This window comes from Pelecanus crispus, chromosome 7 (genome assembly GCF_030463565.1).
Source record: "Pelecanus crispus isolate bPelCri1 chromosome 7, bPelCri1.pri, whole genome shotgun sequence".
Classification (NCBI taxonomy): Eukaryota; Metazoa; Chordata; class Aves; order Pelecaniformes; family Pelecanidae; genus Pelecanus; species Pelecanus crispus.
In genome coordinates this window covers 22834979-22851484 of record NC_134649.1, presented here as the reverse complement: position 1 = coordinate 22851484, position 16506 = coordinate 22834979, and the positions used below count along the sequence as shown (strand labels likewise).

Genomic DNA, 16506 nt, shown 5'->3' with positions numbered 1-16506 from the left:
CAGCGCAAACTATGTGCGGTTTTTTCCAGATCATGCTACTTGGTTCCAACACGGATCAGAAGGCAGCTTCCCCCAAGTATCTTGCAAAAATCATTAAGCACAGATTTTCCTTAAGAGGAACAGTTTTATTCATCACTGCAGAGGAGACATACTGCTTGAATGTTTGTGGCCCAGGCAGTCTAACTATTATGAAACCTCCTGTTTTAGTTGGCATCTTTTCATTAGAGAAGAGCAGGTATGTTAGAACATAGTCCGTAAGAACATATCAATTACCTTCTGCTAACCCCAGGCCAGGAACATGACCGTGGGAAACAGCCAGTAGCTGTGATGGTTTAAACAAAGACAAATCTTCCATGGAAAAAAAAAAAAAATATCAACAACATAAACATTCTTATCCCTGCAAAAGCCAGGGAAGATCTTTTCTCTGTTGTGTCACCTCTTCCAGAAACCCAACAAGCGCATCTCGATCTCTGGCTGTTATTAGCCATGGGAGCTTCAGAACAGCACAAAGAGGGACCTTTTTGAACATGGCGCAAAGGGCCGAGGATGTTCACCCGGTCCTTCATGCCACACACGTGCATGTGTTTCCACAGTCCCTTCACAAGATGACATTGGGAGACTGCACGTTTTGACATAGAGCATGGGAAATCCTCTGTTAAACCCTGCCTGTGCAGGCACCCTGCTGCAGGATGAACTGATGTCCCATGAGACTGGGACAGAAGTGTGAATGACCACTGTTGAGCTTTGTAAGACCAGAGGTTCCATTTCTTACCCCCTGCATTTTGCCTTTGGGAGCAAGTAGACTTATAGGCATGGACTTTGAAAGGAAAAAAGTGAAATTCCACTCACTTTTTCTTTTGGCACTGACCAACAGGTCTTCCAGTCCTCAGATGACAAAGTGAGATGGGAAGCAAAGCCTATCATTTATCAGCAAGCTGCTCCATTCTGCTTTCAACATGCAAATCCTCCCCTCCAACTGACATTCCTCACAGACCACTATCGCAACCCCAACCATCCCCTCCGAAAGCCACAGCCCTGCCAATGGCTGTCAACCCTTCAGCCTCTCCAGGCATGCTGTTTTTATGCAAGCTCATCTCCATCAGCTGTTTAAGCTGGACTGAGGCTGGGGGGGGCTGATCAGTTGGTATACCTCCCCCTCTCAGTTCTGCCACAATGCTGAAGGACAGCACAGTTAATCTACTGGGCCAAGAAGTGTCACTAAAGGGATCAGAGGCCCCCATGTGCTAAATGCCACTCCCAGGGTTTTAAAAATGAATCAGGGAAGGAGACAAGGAACCATGTGCCCCAGGACATCATCTTCTAGTAGATCAACCCTTTGACTTGCCAAAGAAAACCTGTGCTAGAGCCATCTTGTGCTCAACTCCTTGGAGAGCAGCACAAAACCCCTAGCTGGGACTCCTGTTCTTCCATGCTTTCCCCTCTGCTGCTGAGGAAACCCCTGGGGCTCCCCCCAGGCAGGGGCTCCCCCCAGGCAGGGGCTCCCAGACCAAAGCTTCATGACACTATTCACTGATCCCAGTAGCTTGCAGAGGTCCTGCCCTAGGACTAGCCACAAACTCAGTTCATGTAGATGATCCCAAACCGCACCTCACCCTTTCCATTGCAAACACCCATTTGGTTGGCAAATACGTTTCTCCTGAATGCTCGTCACATTAACAAGCAGCACTGTCAATAGCAATTCAGTGAGAACTCACTGACAGAGCAGGAAAGGAGGTAAACCAGATGCACATCAGTGACACAGGCTGCCAAAAGCATGTGCACCCCTCAGACAGGGGTGCGAAAGGCTTTAGGCAGAGTAAATAAAACCCAACACAGAGTCCTTCCCAATTAAAAGAAAGTTAAAACAAAAAGGACAGAAATAAATTGCTTTGTTGAGATTGATCTGCCGCACTCCCACCTTGAGAGCTGCACATTGATACATTAATGCTGCACAGCATGTCAGCTCTATTTCCTACAAGGGCCCAGCAGGCCAGACTGTGTTTTGCTTACCTGAAACTCTTGGTGTTTCTTTTCGCGACTGCTGTGCTCCTCTGATATCTGGCAGGGCCTGGATTTCAGGGCAGCATTGCCACATGCTGCAGAGCAGCTACCATGCTCTCCTACAGGAATGGCTATGTTTCAGCAGGGGGCAAAGCAGCCTCCTCAGCAGTACCGATTCCCACATCTGCCAGCTGCTTTGAACAGTCCTAAGAAGGGTCCAGCACCCACCATCCCAGACTCAAGCTTATAAGCTCCCTTTATCAGCTCCGTCAAACCCACAAAGTCCTCCTGGTAATACACAAATTAAGGTGCACTCTCTGCAATCTGCTGTCTCATCCCCTACCATAATATGGGGTAGAATTTAAGTCCACATTTTTCTCTGGGGAATCAAAGCAAGTCACCTGGTCCTCAAGAAACCACTTCAAACTGCTGCTGGGAAAAATGCCAACAGAATCTCTTACAAGCTGGCCAGGCACATAAGATTGAGCGGAGGCTGCTCAGGAAAGTAAAATATTTTAAAGATGCTAAGTTGACCTTGCAGTGTTCAAGTACTTCCAGCAGTGACATCTGTCTCGCCAGGAAGGGAGAGGCATCTAAGAAGTGGTCTATCTCCTGCTCCTCCTTCCTAATGTAGCCCCTGCTAGCCAACCCTGGGCCAAATGACGCAGAAGGTAAGTGTCTGCAGTTCAGCACCGTCCTTGGCTCCAAATTGAGAGCCTCCCTGGTGACACGAAGGCTCAGCACCACAGATGCACTGGTTTCTCTTTCCATCAGACATGGGAAGCCTGCCATCTCTTCCAGCAGGAGAGCGGGAACAGCTCAGGATCTCACCATGTGCTGGACCCATTTGACTTATTTTTCCCTGTGACCTGTCAAAACTCTTGAAAGGGACACTGGCCTGGGCAGGGAAGAGCTCCACTTTCTTCCTGCCTCTCATCTACCCTTCCATGTACAGGCTTCATGCCTGTCACCTGCTTCCTGATTATTACGTGTCCAGATAGCTCCCATATGAATCATTCAGGAAAGCAATTGCAGCAAGCCATAAGCAACCAGGTCACAGGCTTTTGGGAGGGGAGGAAAAGAAGAATAAAAAATGAGGTGGAGGAAGAATAAATGGACATGAACTTGCATGACCAGACACCAGCTGGCAGGATCCACAGGATGATTAAATTACGCATAACTGAGGATCCTTTGGGATCAAAGCATTTAATGCCACAAAGCTACACCTCGGAAAGGAATCCTCCGGAGACAGGACAGTTGGCACTCCTTCCCTTCCCTGGAACAGGCTGTACACAAACAATCCAATTAACACAAAGATAAACAGTTTGGAATCTGCTCTGTGGGATGTTAGGGTAGCACGCTGAGCATTGCTGGCGGATTACAGAGTTCTGCTGTCATTAGGAACCCTTTCTGCTTTAGCAAGATTAAGTGATAATTTTCTACCTGACTGCCCGACTCCCCTAGCTATCCTTGTCACCTGTTGCTGGTTCAGTGGCCACAGCAGTCCCAGGAACCCAAAAATTAAACCTCAGAGCTTTACTGGGACTACCGCCACTCCTTTAGAGTGTGACATCCCACAAGTTACCTGTACCACAGTCCCACGACTGCACCTTATCTCCTCCTTCCAGCTGCTTAACACTGTTATGGGTCACGGACATTGAACCTGTGGCTAAACTGCAGGGCTCCTTGCTGCAGGGTGGCACGGAGGCTGCAAGTTTATCTGCGTTCAAAGCAAAAAGTCCCGTGGGGCTGTTACTATTAACACCCATTTCTAGTTCTACAATTCCCTAAGCCTCAGATCACTGGATGCTAGAAAAATCTATTAGAGATGGATCTTTGTCTTGTTCCGAAGGTTTTTCTGCAGCATCTATTATTGGCCACTGCAGGAAGACAGGGGACTCTGGCTCTGATGTTGCACAGCCCATATGATGTTTTTATCACCCCTGGAGTGGAACTCCACAGCTCTCCAGCTTCTCCCTCAAACTCAATACCTAAACTAATGCACCCTGCTGAACAAGTGGACCATGCTCTTAAATCAGCAAGGTATTTATTTCAGTGGTAGGGATAAAAAAAAGTCTCAAAGTGATTTTGGGACAACCATTCTGCATGCTGGCAGCCTGGAACACCCAGAAGTCAGCTGAAGAGACTATGGTCAGAAATGATCCCCAAAATCCCTGATGTCACCTTAAGAGCATTGGGGTTTTTTTTGTTGTTTTGTTTAAAGTTTCCAAGCTCAGTTCAAGAGGACTAGAGCCAGGAAGCTTCATGTTCAAAACCAGTGGCTCAGCCATTGTCTTGACTTCAAAGGATATATCAGGGGATGTTTACTGTCTTCCCTCTGAACTTTCCTTTTGCTTGCCATGTTCTTAAACTCAAGCATCCTTTTAAGGCAGAACTAGAACTACATGCACTACTATAAATCAAAGGATTATTCATAAAGACTGTGATTCATAAATATTAGAAAACTATAAATATAGAAGAAAATATCAGGAAATAGAAATATTTTCATGGTGTGACATTTTCAGTATTTTAACTTGGTGAAAACAGAAATGTAGAGTCAGTTGCCTTAAAACCACACTGTTTTATTCTGCTGTTCTCTAGTTAGCATCACATGGACTCTTAGCTGTGCAAAGCACAGTTCCTTAAAAGGATGCTTTGATGACTAAAGTCATAGAGCTCCCCTTTCATTACTTCTAAAGAAAAATGTTGATTCATGCTAGGAAAGGGACTGAGTCCCACAGGACACGGGCTGCTGGGAAGCTGTACTGTATCACCTGCCCTGATCTTTGGGCTCTCACCTTATTCCTTCCTGATCAGTTGTCCCAGCATCAAGTAAAACTTTCCTCCTTCCTCGAAAGTTTGCCTGAGAAAGAGTAAGACCAAGATTTCATTATTGCCAAGGAAACCCCACCAGGTCCTGCTGTCCCCTCTCCCCTTTGCCCCTGCAGTACTGTGTCCCCCACAGTGAGACCGTTCAGCTCATTGAACCAGCACAAAGCTACCTTAAGAAGAAAAACTAAAAATTAATTGTTTCCTGACAGTTTGGCATTCCCCACAAGGACAAAGCTGAAAGCAGCCAGGAAATCACCAAATCCTTTGCAAAGAAAGTAAGCCAATGGGCAAGGTTTGTCTGGCAACTTTGCCAGACAAGTTCCCTGCTGCTGTTCACAACATGGATGTACCCTGCCAGCCTGCCCAAGCTTACTCCTGCCCTAGCAAATCCCAATGGAGACACTGAGCTGCTGCATCCTGGAGCACTGGAGAAAGTCACCTTCACCAATCTTCTGAAATAGTGTGCCAGAGAAGAGCTGGGGGACCAAGGTGTGTAGCCCCACACTATGCTGGGGAGAAGAGAATGATGTTCTCCCAGCTCAGTATGGATGTCTGTGATGAGCAGATGCATTGTGATCGTTAGTCCTCTGGCTCCTGCACATTTGTTTGTGCTGTTTTGCCCAGCTCCATCCAAAACTGGTTTAAGGTGCTCTGCTGCCTTGCCCAGACAGGGAATCGGTTCCTGTGCCAGGGTCCTGCAAGCAGGGGACACTCAGAGCCTCTGTTTGGCTGGGGGAGCAATGAAGAAACATTTATTCTGAAATACTGGAGACATGTGGGAGGATGAGAGGAAACCTCTCCAATGCTAGTCATCTGAAGTCAGAAATCAAGGCTGAAGAGCTTGAAACTGTGGCAGTTTACAATCTGATCCAACAAACCACCCAAGCATGCCCACACCAGAGAGACTGTGTCTGCACATAAACAATACCTCAAACATCAACGTCTGCTCCTGGGATAGATCTTGCCAGTTGCATTCACTTCACACATGGGAAGGCTCCAGCATCATTGTGAAAGCAGAGGAAGATGGAGGTGGGCAGTCACACAGGCTGAGGTACTGCAAAAGCCATCAGGGACGTGAAGCCTGGGAGAATCTGCTCTCCATTTCACCCTTTTGCTGGAGAATTACTCTCCCACAACACCGCTTTACTCCTCAGGGGGAGACACAGCTCAGGACTTAGTCAGAAATGGTGAAAAAGCTATCAAAGTGGCCAAAGTAGAAAAGCAGGGTACATATGGAGAGGAGCCTAGACTCCAGCCAAACTGCCAACCTCTGCAGGTGTCCACAACGCACCAGCACTGATGGTCAAGCACTAGAACAAATAACAAGATTACCGAAAACACAGGAGTACAAACAGCTGCTACCATTACTACTGAAAACACCCACTGTTACTGCTTCCCTTGTCACTACAGGCAAAGAAGGAACGGAACCAAAAATTTCTCTTTGATGTCAGAACCAGAAAGTCCCTACTGAAAGTGCTTACGTTGGGGAACCATGGTCTGACCTCCACCTCTTCCAAAGGGTCAGCCAAGCACCTCCCAGTCTGCTCCTGCAGCAGTGCCGGTGAAGCAGTCAGGGCACAGACAGAGGCAGGGCACCATGAACAGAGCGTGGTGGAGGTTGGGCATGCAGGCAGGATACAGATAAGCCAAGACCCAACAAGAGCAGATGCACCTCTAACCCAAGCATGGAATTAATGGTTTAATGGTTGGACTGGATGATCTTAAAGGTCTTTTCCAACCTGAACAATTCTGTAAGTAGCAAGTAGGAGGGGAAGGCATCAGGGCAGTTGCACCAAGGATGGACCACAGGGAACAGGCAGGCAGGAGACTGGGAGCAAATTGCAATGCACTAAGAGCAGAATCTGTTATGTTCAGGCACTGACAAGTTAGTGCCTGGACTTAGCTGCTTTCTCAGCAAGCAATGGATATCAGCATCTCCCAGAGTCATTCCAGTTTTGTTCGATATCTCTCTTGAGACATAGGCTCCTCCAATGACTGTAGAAGTCAGGACAACTGGCTTGGAGAAGACACCTCGTGCTACATCCCCATTTAGGCTGCTAATCCCAGGCAAAGGGCCTCTCCAAACGAGCATGTGCCTCCTTGCAGCCTCCCCCCATCCAGTTTCTCCCACTTGGCAGAGGCTGTGCTGGCTGAGCTTTCTCTGCACACAGAGGTGGCTGCCAGCATCACTTTCATCTCAAAGCTGTGAGGCAGGAGGCACTCGGCCATTAGAGCAGGCGGGAAGGCAGTGCTCACCTGGCTGCTGCAGAGCCAGTTCTGAGGAACTTTGAGCTTCTGCTCTCCTACAAGAGCTCCTGCATCAAAGTTTCCTTTCCGCCTCCTCCATCACCAGCCCTGCAGGGGCCAGGCAGAGCCTCTCTTCCCATCCCTGCATCTCTAAATTTGCCTGGTTGCTGAGCACGTCTATTCTAGGCAGCTAAAGGCAGGCAAGATGAGGGAAGCGAAGCGCACGCATCAGTTGCATCGTGAACAACATCAGTGCCAAGTTCTTCTCCGCTATAGCCAGTTCAGACAGAGAATGTGTCTGATGTGGTACTCCAAGCCAAGTAATGCAATTTGTGAAAGAAATTGGAAAAAAGTTCTTTCCATACAAAACTTCCCGGCAATTCTCAATTATCTGGGAACACAGGGAGATGCAGAAATAGCCATTACAAAACAGAAAAAACTACTTAATACAAAACGTGGGTCAACAAAGTGATCAAATGATAAGAGCAAGGTCAGTGCAGAAAAGAAATACCATTTTGGGATGCCAAGAACCCCAAGCTGGCCTAAGCTGAGAATTGACATGGTACAGCAAAGCAAACTACTCATTCTGGTCCCAAATTAAGTCCTGCTAGCCCTGAGCAGGTCTGTGAGAGCCTGCAAATGTTTTCCAGCTTCAGGCAGCAGCATCTGTGATACAGCTAATCCTCTGTTGCCCTGGGAGGATTGAGGGCTGAACAGCAGGGCTTTTCTCCACAGTGGGGAAGGGAGAGAGGATGCTGTGCACATGCTATCCACTCCCCCAGCAAAGCAAAGAGTGAAGGCACCAGGGATGGGAACAAATTAATCAGTTTTCATACACATAAAATCACGGCCATCATCTGGACTGGGTTTCCAAAGCAGGTAATGAGGGCAGTAACCTGTAAGGGTGTATCAAGTCAGGAAAGCTGGTTATGTCCATCACATCTTATCTCCTACATATTGAAAAATAAAAACAGTCCCTCCCTCCTGAGAGACTTAATCCGCTAGACAGGATTAAAGTCTATCAGTCAATGGGCTACCCTGGAGAGAACAATCCAGCGTTTGCTGGGTGATAGCTGAGATCATATCAGCAAACAATCCTAGTGCTTGGAGAGGAATTAGAGGGGAGCACAGGCAGCCTGAAGGTAGGAAAGCCTTTACTGCTTTTAGCTTCCCTACTAATGCATGGTGGCATTTCAGGCAAACCAGCTCCCATTTTCATACCTTGTTAATCTCAATGGTACAACCGGAGTGAAGCCAAGCCCAGCTCTGGTTCTGACTTCTCTCAGCTCCCGTTGATTGTAATTACAGGCAAATGCCTTTGATTGTCTTTGCAGCTCAGGTCTTGGGCATCTCAAACGTGGCACCCAGGATTAGAAGACACTTTGGAAAACACTGGCTGCATCCAGACTAACCTGTGTCAGAGACAAGGCATTTCTCCCAAGTCATTTGGCAGCACCTCACACTCTCTGGCAGTTGCTCAACCTTTGTGCTTGTCATTTTTTTTTACTGTCACCTTGTGGTGGCCATGAACTCCTGCACCTGTACCCTTGTTCTTGTCAGCTTTCAGGACTGTACCAGCCTCACCCAACACAACTAAGAACAAATAGTTTTCTGCTGAGAAGGAGACATGATGCTTCTCTGCAGCACCCTCTTGGAGAATATCTGTAGCACAAAAGAATATACAAAAGGAGTACTGGCCTAACTCTACGGCTACGCAGGTCAGCTGCACCCCAAACCCTGCTCTCCTAACAGACACAGCTTTCCTCTGTAAGGAGTGCCCTCTGCTGAAATAACAAGAGTCCTACAACAGGCAAAGCATTTTTTTCCAGTTTCCTTCATGCAATGAGCACATTGCCTCAGAGATCTGGAACACAACCCGGGACAGATCACAACCCAAACAACAGGCAAGTGAATACGGTCCATTTAATACAGTCAAACACAGAGGGACCACAGGTGGGCAGGAATGAAACAACAGGCAGGAGAACGAGTTGACAGATCTAAGACTGCAGAACCATAGGTGCCACATCTCTCCAACACACAGAGCCACCTCTTTCTCCATGCTGGGCAAAGTTCTGAGGTGTCATCACTGGTGGCCAGAAGAAGGCTGGAGAGAGGTATCTGGAGCTGGAGGAGCTGCCCTCAGCATGGTCAGCGCTCTCAAACAGGAGCACACTGCTCACCTGTAAGGAAAGGAGCAGCCACCTCAATTGCTCCATGCTAGAGAGAGGAACCCCAGCACAGAGAAGAGTTTCAGGGCCAAGTCCCAGACCGAGGAATGTCACAGCTGCCTCAGTGCAACTCACCAGTCCAGCCTCTCCTGCCCAAAAAGCTACGGAGCCCCACCAGCAAAGATGAGCTCCAGGGCAGCCTGAATGTCCCCTCCAGTGGCTTGCAGGGCCCGGAGACTTAACTCATCATCATGTATGCCCATGTCTCGCAGCTGCTGAAGCTGTGGCTGCCACTGGCTCTACAGACAGGAAACAAAAGAAGCTAAGGATAGGTGCGAGAGTCCAAGCAGACACAAAACAGCCTTCTCCACAACTTCCACGCTGGATTCTCCCCCTCTCTCTAGTTCACAAGTACAATGCTCAGTGTGCAAACAGATCTTCAAAGCTCAACATCTTGCTGCAAACTCCCCAAATCCACCAGCCCGCCCCTTCCGCTTCCACCCAGTACTTTTGCATCAGCCTATCATGACTCCTGCAAGCACTGCTTCTCCAGTGATGCCCCTTTCAGCTTAACATCCTGCCACAGGAGGCGGCTGGAAGAACCGCCTCCACCCTGTAACACTCAATGTGATATGGGGCTTTCACAGGCTCCCGAAGGAAGAGGCTGCAAACCTGACCTGCAGGCTGGGCTGCCCTGAGGCCTGCAGGGCATGCTGTAAGGCCTGGCTGAAGAGGTCATTGGTGATGGGTGTTCCTGACTGGACACTGGATGACATCGGGGAGGTCCCAGACGAGTGACCCTAGGAGGAAATAAGTTGTATATGAATCAGGAGAACACTTGTCACAGGAACCAGAGCCAGGACTGGGCAATGCCTGCTGCACCCCCACTACCATGCCTCCCCAAGCCCATATGGAGGAGACCCCAGCCACAAGAAAACAAAACAGTGAGGGCTTCCAGACCTGAGCAGGGCTTGGACTTGGTCAAGCACTAGTTTTATGGCCCAGGAGGATCTCCCTAGCTACTGTGCTGCCATTGTACCTGGGTGCCAGGGGTGGGCGTGTGGGAGCTGCTCTCTGGGGTGCTCGCCAGTGCCAGCGCGGTCGCCAGCTCGCTCTGTGTGATCGGCCGAGGTCCTGCAGCCCCAGCGTAGCCAAGGGAAGCTGGGCGGGAACCAGAAGTGCTGCTGGATGGTGTAGATCTTGTGCTCTGCATGGGGGAGGGGCAGGGAAAAAAAAACAGGCCACCTCTGATGTTGGTGTCCATGTCCCAGTAAAATCATGTGCTCATCCCTGGGGATCCCTTTCCTACAGCACTTGAAACTCAAGTGCAGAACTTTAAAAAAAAAAAACCAGCACTGATTCAGATGTGCTTTTTTCCACAAACTCAGCTTTTACAAAGCTGCAGAAACTGGCACTAAACCTTGTCATGTATTATCCATCAGCTTAAAAGCAAAGTCCTATTAGCCTATAACAAAACAATTCACCATTGACAGGCACTTTTTTTGCCTAAACCTGTAATTTCCCTTTACAAAATACTTTGTCTTTTGGAGAGGAAAACCTCTCTACATTACAGAAGAAGGGCAGGGACCAACACCCCCATGCTCCTCAGCCATGCTCATCTGTGCACAACTCTAGCTCTGCGTCAATTTAACCATGAAGGTGTTTACTCAGAGGACAAGTGCTGTTGCGAGTCGTGCTTCTGCATTCTTCTGTTGTGACCCTGCTTCAGCACTCAAGAAAATCCTAACATGAACAGCATCCAAGCACGCCACAATCAATGTGTTTGTCTCCACAATACGCCCAGGAGCCAGAGGGGCTCATGCTGTTCATGAGACAGGAAGAGAGAAAACTTTTGGAGTCTTTAAGGGCTACTAGTTAAACCCATGTTGCAAGTCCAAAACAGCCACTCCATCCAGCCTGGCTGCTTACCTGGTGGAAGTCATCTTCATCATCAGAGAGACCTTCAAACAGAAAGCCACCTGCAACAGAAAGGAGAATCAACAGTTGCAGAAAACTGGGTGCTGGCAGGAGTTAGGCACCAGACAAGAATCCTGTGGAGTCCTTGGCCACGCAGCCAAGCTCAGGCCCAGCTAACATACCGGGTTAGGACAGAGCCCTCCGCACCAACAAATTCACGTGCAGCAGGTCAGTGGAACACAGGCCAGGCCCATCATTTGCACAAAACAGAGGCCACAGCACTCTGCTACCAACAGTCATTATACACACTTGGTTGGGAGAGGCCCCGAGGCTGAAGTGGACCGGATGGGTGTCTCACAGCACAAAAATCTATCAAACCACAGTGCACGTTCCTAGCTCAGGAACCCAAACCTCTCTTCCTTCCAGCTTGGGGATGACTCTGTCAGTACAGCACAGATTTGTCTGCAAATCCTGCAGCACTTCATCTCTGCAGGTTCCTCGCTCATCTGTGTGGCTGAACGTACCAGGCATGTCCCGGTAGGAGCCAGAGGACATGCCTCGGGAGGATGTCTCTGGGGCTGGGAGCGGGGTGCTGCCAGCCACTGAGTGCAGAACAAGGACAATGGCATTCACAAGCGCAGGGTGGGCTGGGATTAGCCTGGAGAGAAAGAGTGGAAGAATGAATCACGTACACAGGGAAACTAAGAAATCAGCAGCTCAATACCAGCAAAGAACTTCTGTCAGAAATGGCAGAGCCATCCCCACTGGCTGTGCCAACACCACCTCAGATACTGCCTTTGGCTGTCCAGCCACAGACACCTCCCTACCTTGCTCCACACAGCCAAAGAAGCTGAGTCTTCTTCTTGATGCCAGTTGACCCTCCCATTGTATACATCTCCCATATGGTCTCATGGGAACAACTCTCTGCTGTGAGCAACCAGATCCAGATTTGAACCCATGATCTGGAGGCGATGATGGCCCTGTCTCCCACTAAACATCCTTTGGTTTAATCCAACAGGGGAGGCAGGTGGCCATCAAAGCATAAGCTCCATCCTTTCTGCTGCTGAGGACGAACAGTTCTATCCTGAATCTCTGGCCGGGTATATCTGTACTGGCAGGCAGTAGCAGAACTCTCTCTCCCACCCAGAGACAAGCAGTCAATACAACAGTGCAACAAAGGCATTGCTTAGTCACTGCACCAGCTCACATGAACTTACGTGTCCAGCATGTTGGGGTCTGCAAACACTGAAAAGAGATCCTTGTCCTGTAGGACTCCTGGGAGGGACCAGGAAACACAACAAATAAAAGACAGGATACAAGAAACAGGATCCAGTCAAACAAGAGCCATGGGAAAAAAACCAAAAGAATTAATTGTTTTCCAGGAACTGAGTCACTAGCAGACAGCATAAATACTCTTATTATTGTTCTCTCTGAAGCCTTTTATGTCTTCCTGGAGAGACCCTTGATCACAGCTACACACCCAAGGGATGGGGCTTTCCCAGCAGATCCCACGAGCTGTGCTCCAGCACAGACAGCTCCACCTTAAGGGCAGGATCAAATCTGGCACCCAGCTCACCCCAGCCAGCTGCTTGCTGTGAGAGGTTGTGACTGCATCCCATATCCACCTGCCTTACAGCAATGTCCCATAAAAGCTAGTAACATCCCAGGCCAGTACAAGCACGCCAAATTTAGTGAACATTTTTATAACATTTTGCAGCAGGGAAAACACATCCATCCCCACTGCACTCCTGCTCCATGTTCCCTAATCCTTTGGAAGCCAGCATCCATCCCCAAACATTACCAGCAGAGCACAACTCTGACACCTGAGCAAGCATTTACTCTTACGCTCCACAAAAGAACCAAAAAAGACACTTTCTCCAGGGAAGAGGAACTCTCCCTTCCCCATGCCAGGAGTTAAACACTGACTATCTTTATTTGGTTTTCCTCAGATCCTCTGGATCACATCTGCACTCACCCAATGCAACAGGGTCGCTGCTGAGGCCGGGAGTAGCTACAATGATCTGATCCAGTGACTCCTTGTTCCCCAGCATTTTGAAGACCTATGAGAGAAATCAGAGCAGATCAGCAGCATCGCACAATGAGGCTCCGCTCAAGGACTCTCTTCACAGAGAGGGGACAGACACAAGACACCCAGACGGCAAAGTATGAAGCTCCACTCACTGCATCTCTGTAGGCAGGACTGCTGTGCAGGGCAGTGTGAAGGACCCGGAACTCCCGTACTGCTGCCACCTTATCCACAGGCTCTGAGGGAGGAAAAATAACAGAACAAAACACAATTCTCCGTCTGTCAGCTTTACTAGCCGTTTTAACATGCCACTGACTTCCACACTGCAATAGTGGTGGTGATTCTTTCATTCCCCTGGATTTGACTGACCAAGAGAGAAAGGGTACAGACTAATGATTGCGAACATCTCAGTAAGTTTACCACAGCATAACAGGGAACTGCACTCTCAGCTTCCAGACATATAAAAATATATAGATATATCCTCCTCCATGTACAAAACGAGCTGTATTAAAGTTAAAATGCTAAACTAACCCATCTTATTCTACAATCAGGCAGATTAGGAACACACACAAGCCTGCTCATCCCTTGAGCTGAGTAACCAGTCACTTTGCTCCCGATTCTCTGGCAACACCCTAAAATTGATCATAGTCAATTAAGGAAGGAGTAGTCACTTTCCACATTACGTAGCTCACTCCTTAACTCTCCCATCAGCAAGAAAACATAACACCCATTTGCTGCTGTTAGAGGTGGAGAGCTCCCACACAAACATATCCATCAATTCCTCCTGCAAACCCATCAGCCTCCCAGAAACAAATCACAAGAGAAGCTGTTCCTCAGTCACAGAGGACCCACACCAAACACATCCCAAGGAGATCTAAGCAGTAACCCATGCTGTCTCCTCCTCACCTGGTTTCTGATCCGGCTCAGGCCAGGACTTGCGCAGGACATGAACAGTGGAGCCAGACTGGATGCCATAAAAATCAAGTGTCTGGTCATCCCTCAGCTTACGGCCACAGTAGATCAGATCTAGGAGAGAGAAACATCAAAGATAAACATCTGTGGCACACTCAGAAAGGGCCTGGGGTCTTTAAGTGCAGACTGCCCGGGGGTTATTGCTCCACACGTGTAGCTGCTTCATCTGGTCAGCAGCAGAGGGACTCCATAACACAGGGAAGTTATGGAGCTGAGATTCAGGGAGGAAATCAGGGAGCTGAGATTCACAGAATGTGACTTTGCCACCTCCTTTAGAAGGGCCAACCTCTCTCACTGGTTTTCATAAGAGATCTCACAAGGAACCATTGGTGTTAGCAAGTCAGAAGATTTCTTAACAAGGGCACCAACACTGCAGGAGCACCGTGATCCCAGGTAAACACAGAACAAACTACCAAAATCACAAGGTACTAAGACTGCTGCAGCATAGCAAAGCCTCTGGCACAAGCTTTGACCCCCCCACACCGTGCTATCTGGTCGTGCCAAGTCTCCCCAACCAGCCCAAAATCACTGGTATGATGTTTGTGTCCCAGCCGCAGGGAGGAGAGGAAGAGGGTGGCCCCAAGTGGCAGGACTTTGACACGACCCACACAGGCACCTACCGATGAGCTCAGGGTCTGGAACAGACTCCTGCAGTTTGCCGGTAATGAGCTGTTTGAGGTATGAGATGCTGCACCCACCGAGTGGGCATTCCCCCAGCTCTGTCTCTGGCAAACGTAAGATGGATTTAGGAGCCAGCGGCTGATCTGCCAGCTTCACTGCGATGTGCCACTCCGACAGGGACATTTCAGCCTTCTCACTGAACAGAGCCAAGCCAACCTAAGACCCACTAAGCTCTTGAAAGGGAGGAAAACAAAACAAAGTGAGACTCTCCCCCAAGCAGACAATAAAACCTTGTAAATTCACGGGACGAACCTTCACTGGGAGGCACACAGGAAACTAACAGGAAGCCTGACCAACACACAGCCATGCTTTTAGGTTCCTACCTCAGTCTTGAGCCATATCTGAACCTACAGGGAAGGCAGAAACACCCCTGCCAGCCTCAACACTCAGCCGAGGAAGAATAGAAGCCAAGAGCAAGGCCCGGCCCGGTTCTCCTGGCAGGCACACCCCTAGGCCACTCTCCAGTCCCCGAACGCCTCGTTTCCCGGCACAGAGACGGTGGGACAGAGGGGGGATGCGGGACAAGGCGCCCGCTACTGCTCAGCGAGGGGTCCCAGCAGTACCGGCCCCCTCCCGCCGCGCAGCCCCCAGCCCAGCGACCCCCAGACAAGGCCCCGGCCCGGCATCCCCCGCAGCGGCCCCTCAGCACCGCTCTACCCGCATCCCCGAGGCGCACCGGAAGCGGAAGTGCAGGGCGGCTGCGCCGTGCACCCTGGGAAATGGAGTCCGCCGGGGAAGGCGGTCTGTAATGCTGGGCGGCTCCGCGATGGAGAAGCTGCCGATTGGCTGGGTCCACTGCGACGAAACGGAGAGAGCCAATAGGCAGCCGGTTGAGGGTTTAAAAGCGGGAGCGCGGCGGGATGCCACCATCCGGCGCCGCGGCCAGGCCCGGCAGCGGCTGCCCTAGCCCGGTGGCGACGGCCCCTCCGCGGGGCTCCCCCGGCGCACGGCCGCCGCCCCTCCTCCGGCCTTAGCAGCAGGAAGGGCTCCCCGCAGCACCAGCCGCGAGGAATCTGCTCGCCTGACAGCGAGGTACCGGGAGAGAAACCACCACTGGCGGCCCTTCAGGCATGGAAGTGAATTGTGATACCACTGAGTCAGAGCATGGAGAGAGATTAAGGAGGGAAGAACAAGGTTTGGTAGGAGGGTGGATGTCCAAGATATCAGAAGCCCCTGGGGACATGACCAAACACACCCCTTTGCCTCTTACATCACAAGCTGTCAGTGCCTCAGCTGCCTTTCAATTAAGGATGCTTAATTAAGTGGTTGCCATCCTTCCCCATGGAAAAGGAGCTCCTGTAGACAACCTCCTGGTGCAGGAGGGGCCAGGTCCCCCCCAGCTGAGCAAGCTTCAGTGCTGTCTGCTGCTTCATGTTGTCACCCTCTCCCAAAAAAGGAGAAGATTCTACTCCTCCAGTCACTAAAACCTGTGCCAAGGCACCAACTTTTTCTGACAAGAAGAGCTGTTTGTGTTCTAAAAAAAGCCAAGTGACCATGAAAGTACAGAAAGGCTGCAAGAGCCACATACCAGTCAAGCTTTCCTCCCTAACAGCTCTTAAAATGGTCTGCACAGCACAGGGCAGCTTCAAAAGGTGTCATTACATGATTTGTGTAGCATTTACCCCAAATTTTGTTTTCAAAGTTTTAAGCAGGCAGCTACAG

The 16506-nt window shown here is 49.7% G+C and overlaps 1 protein-coding gene across 1 annotated transcript; it reads right to left on the bottom strand.

Moving 5' to 3' along the window:
• Positions 1–9036: 9036 nt before the first annotated feature.
• UBL7 (ubiquitin like 7) lies at positions 9037–15514 on the bottom strand. The gene is made up of 12 exons (XM_075714107.1): positions 15502–15514; positions 14784–15017; positions 14098–14217; positions 13347–13429; positions 13141–13225; positions 12383–12440; positions 11690–11823; positions 11178–11227; positions 10288–10455; positions 9926–10048; positions 9384–9547; positions 9037–9260 (listed from the first exon to the last, which is right to left on the bottom strand). Exons 2-11 carry the CDS (start codon positions 14965–14967, stop codon positions 9410–9412), a joined length of 1143 nt encoding a protein of 380 aa, XP_075570222.1. The 5' UTR covers positions 14968–15017; positions 15502–15514; the 3' UTR covers positions 9037–9260; positions 9384–9409.
• Positions 15515–16506: the final 992 nt, after the last annotated feature.

Bases quoted from the DNA above. Each gene is read 5' to 3' on its own strand.
- UBL7 (XM_075714107.1), bottom strand. From the start codon at position 14,967: ATGTCCCTGTCGGAGTGGCACATCGCAGTGAAGCTGGCAGATCAGCCG. The intron at 14,218-14,783 runs GTAGGTGCCTGT...TCTCTCTCCTAG, and splicing joins TCCAGACCCTGAGCTCATCG to ATCTGATCTACTGTGGCCGT. The intron at 13,226-13,346 runs GTGAGTGGAGCT...TTTCTCTCATAG, and splicing joins GTCCTGCCTACAGAGATGCA to GTCTTCAAAATGCTGGGGAA.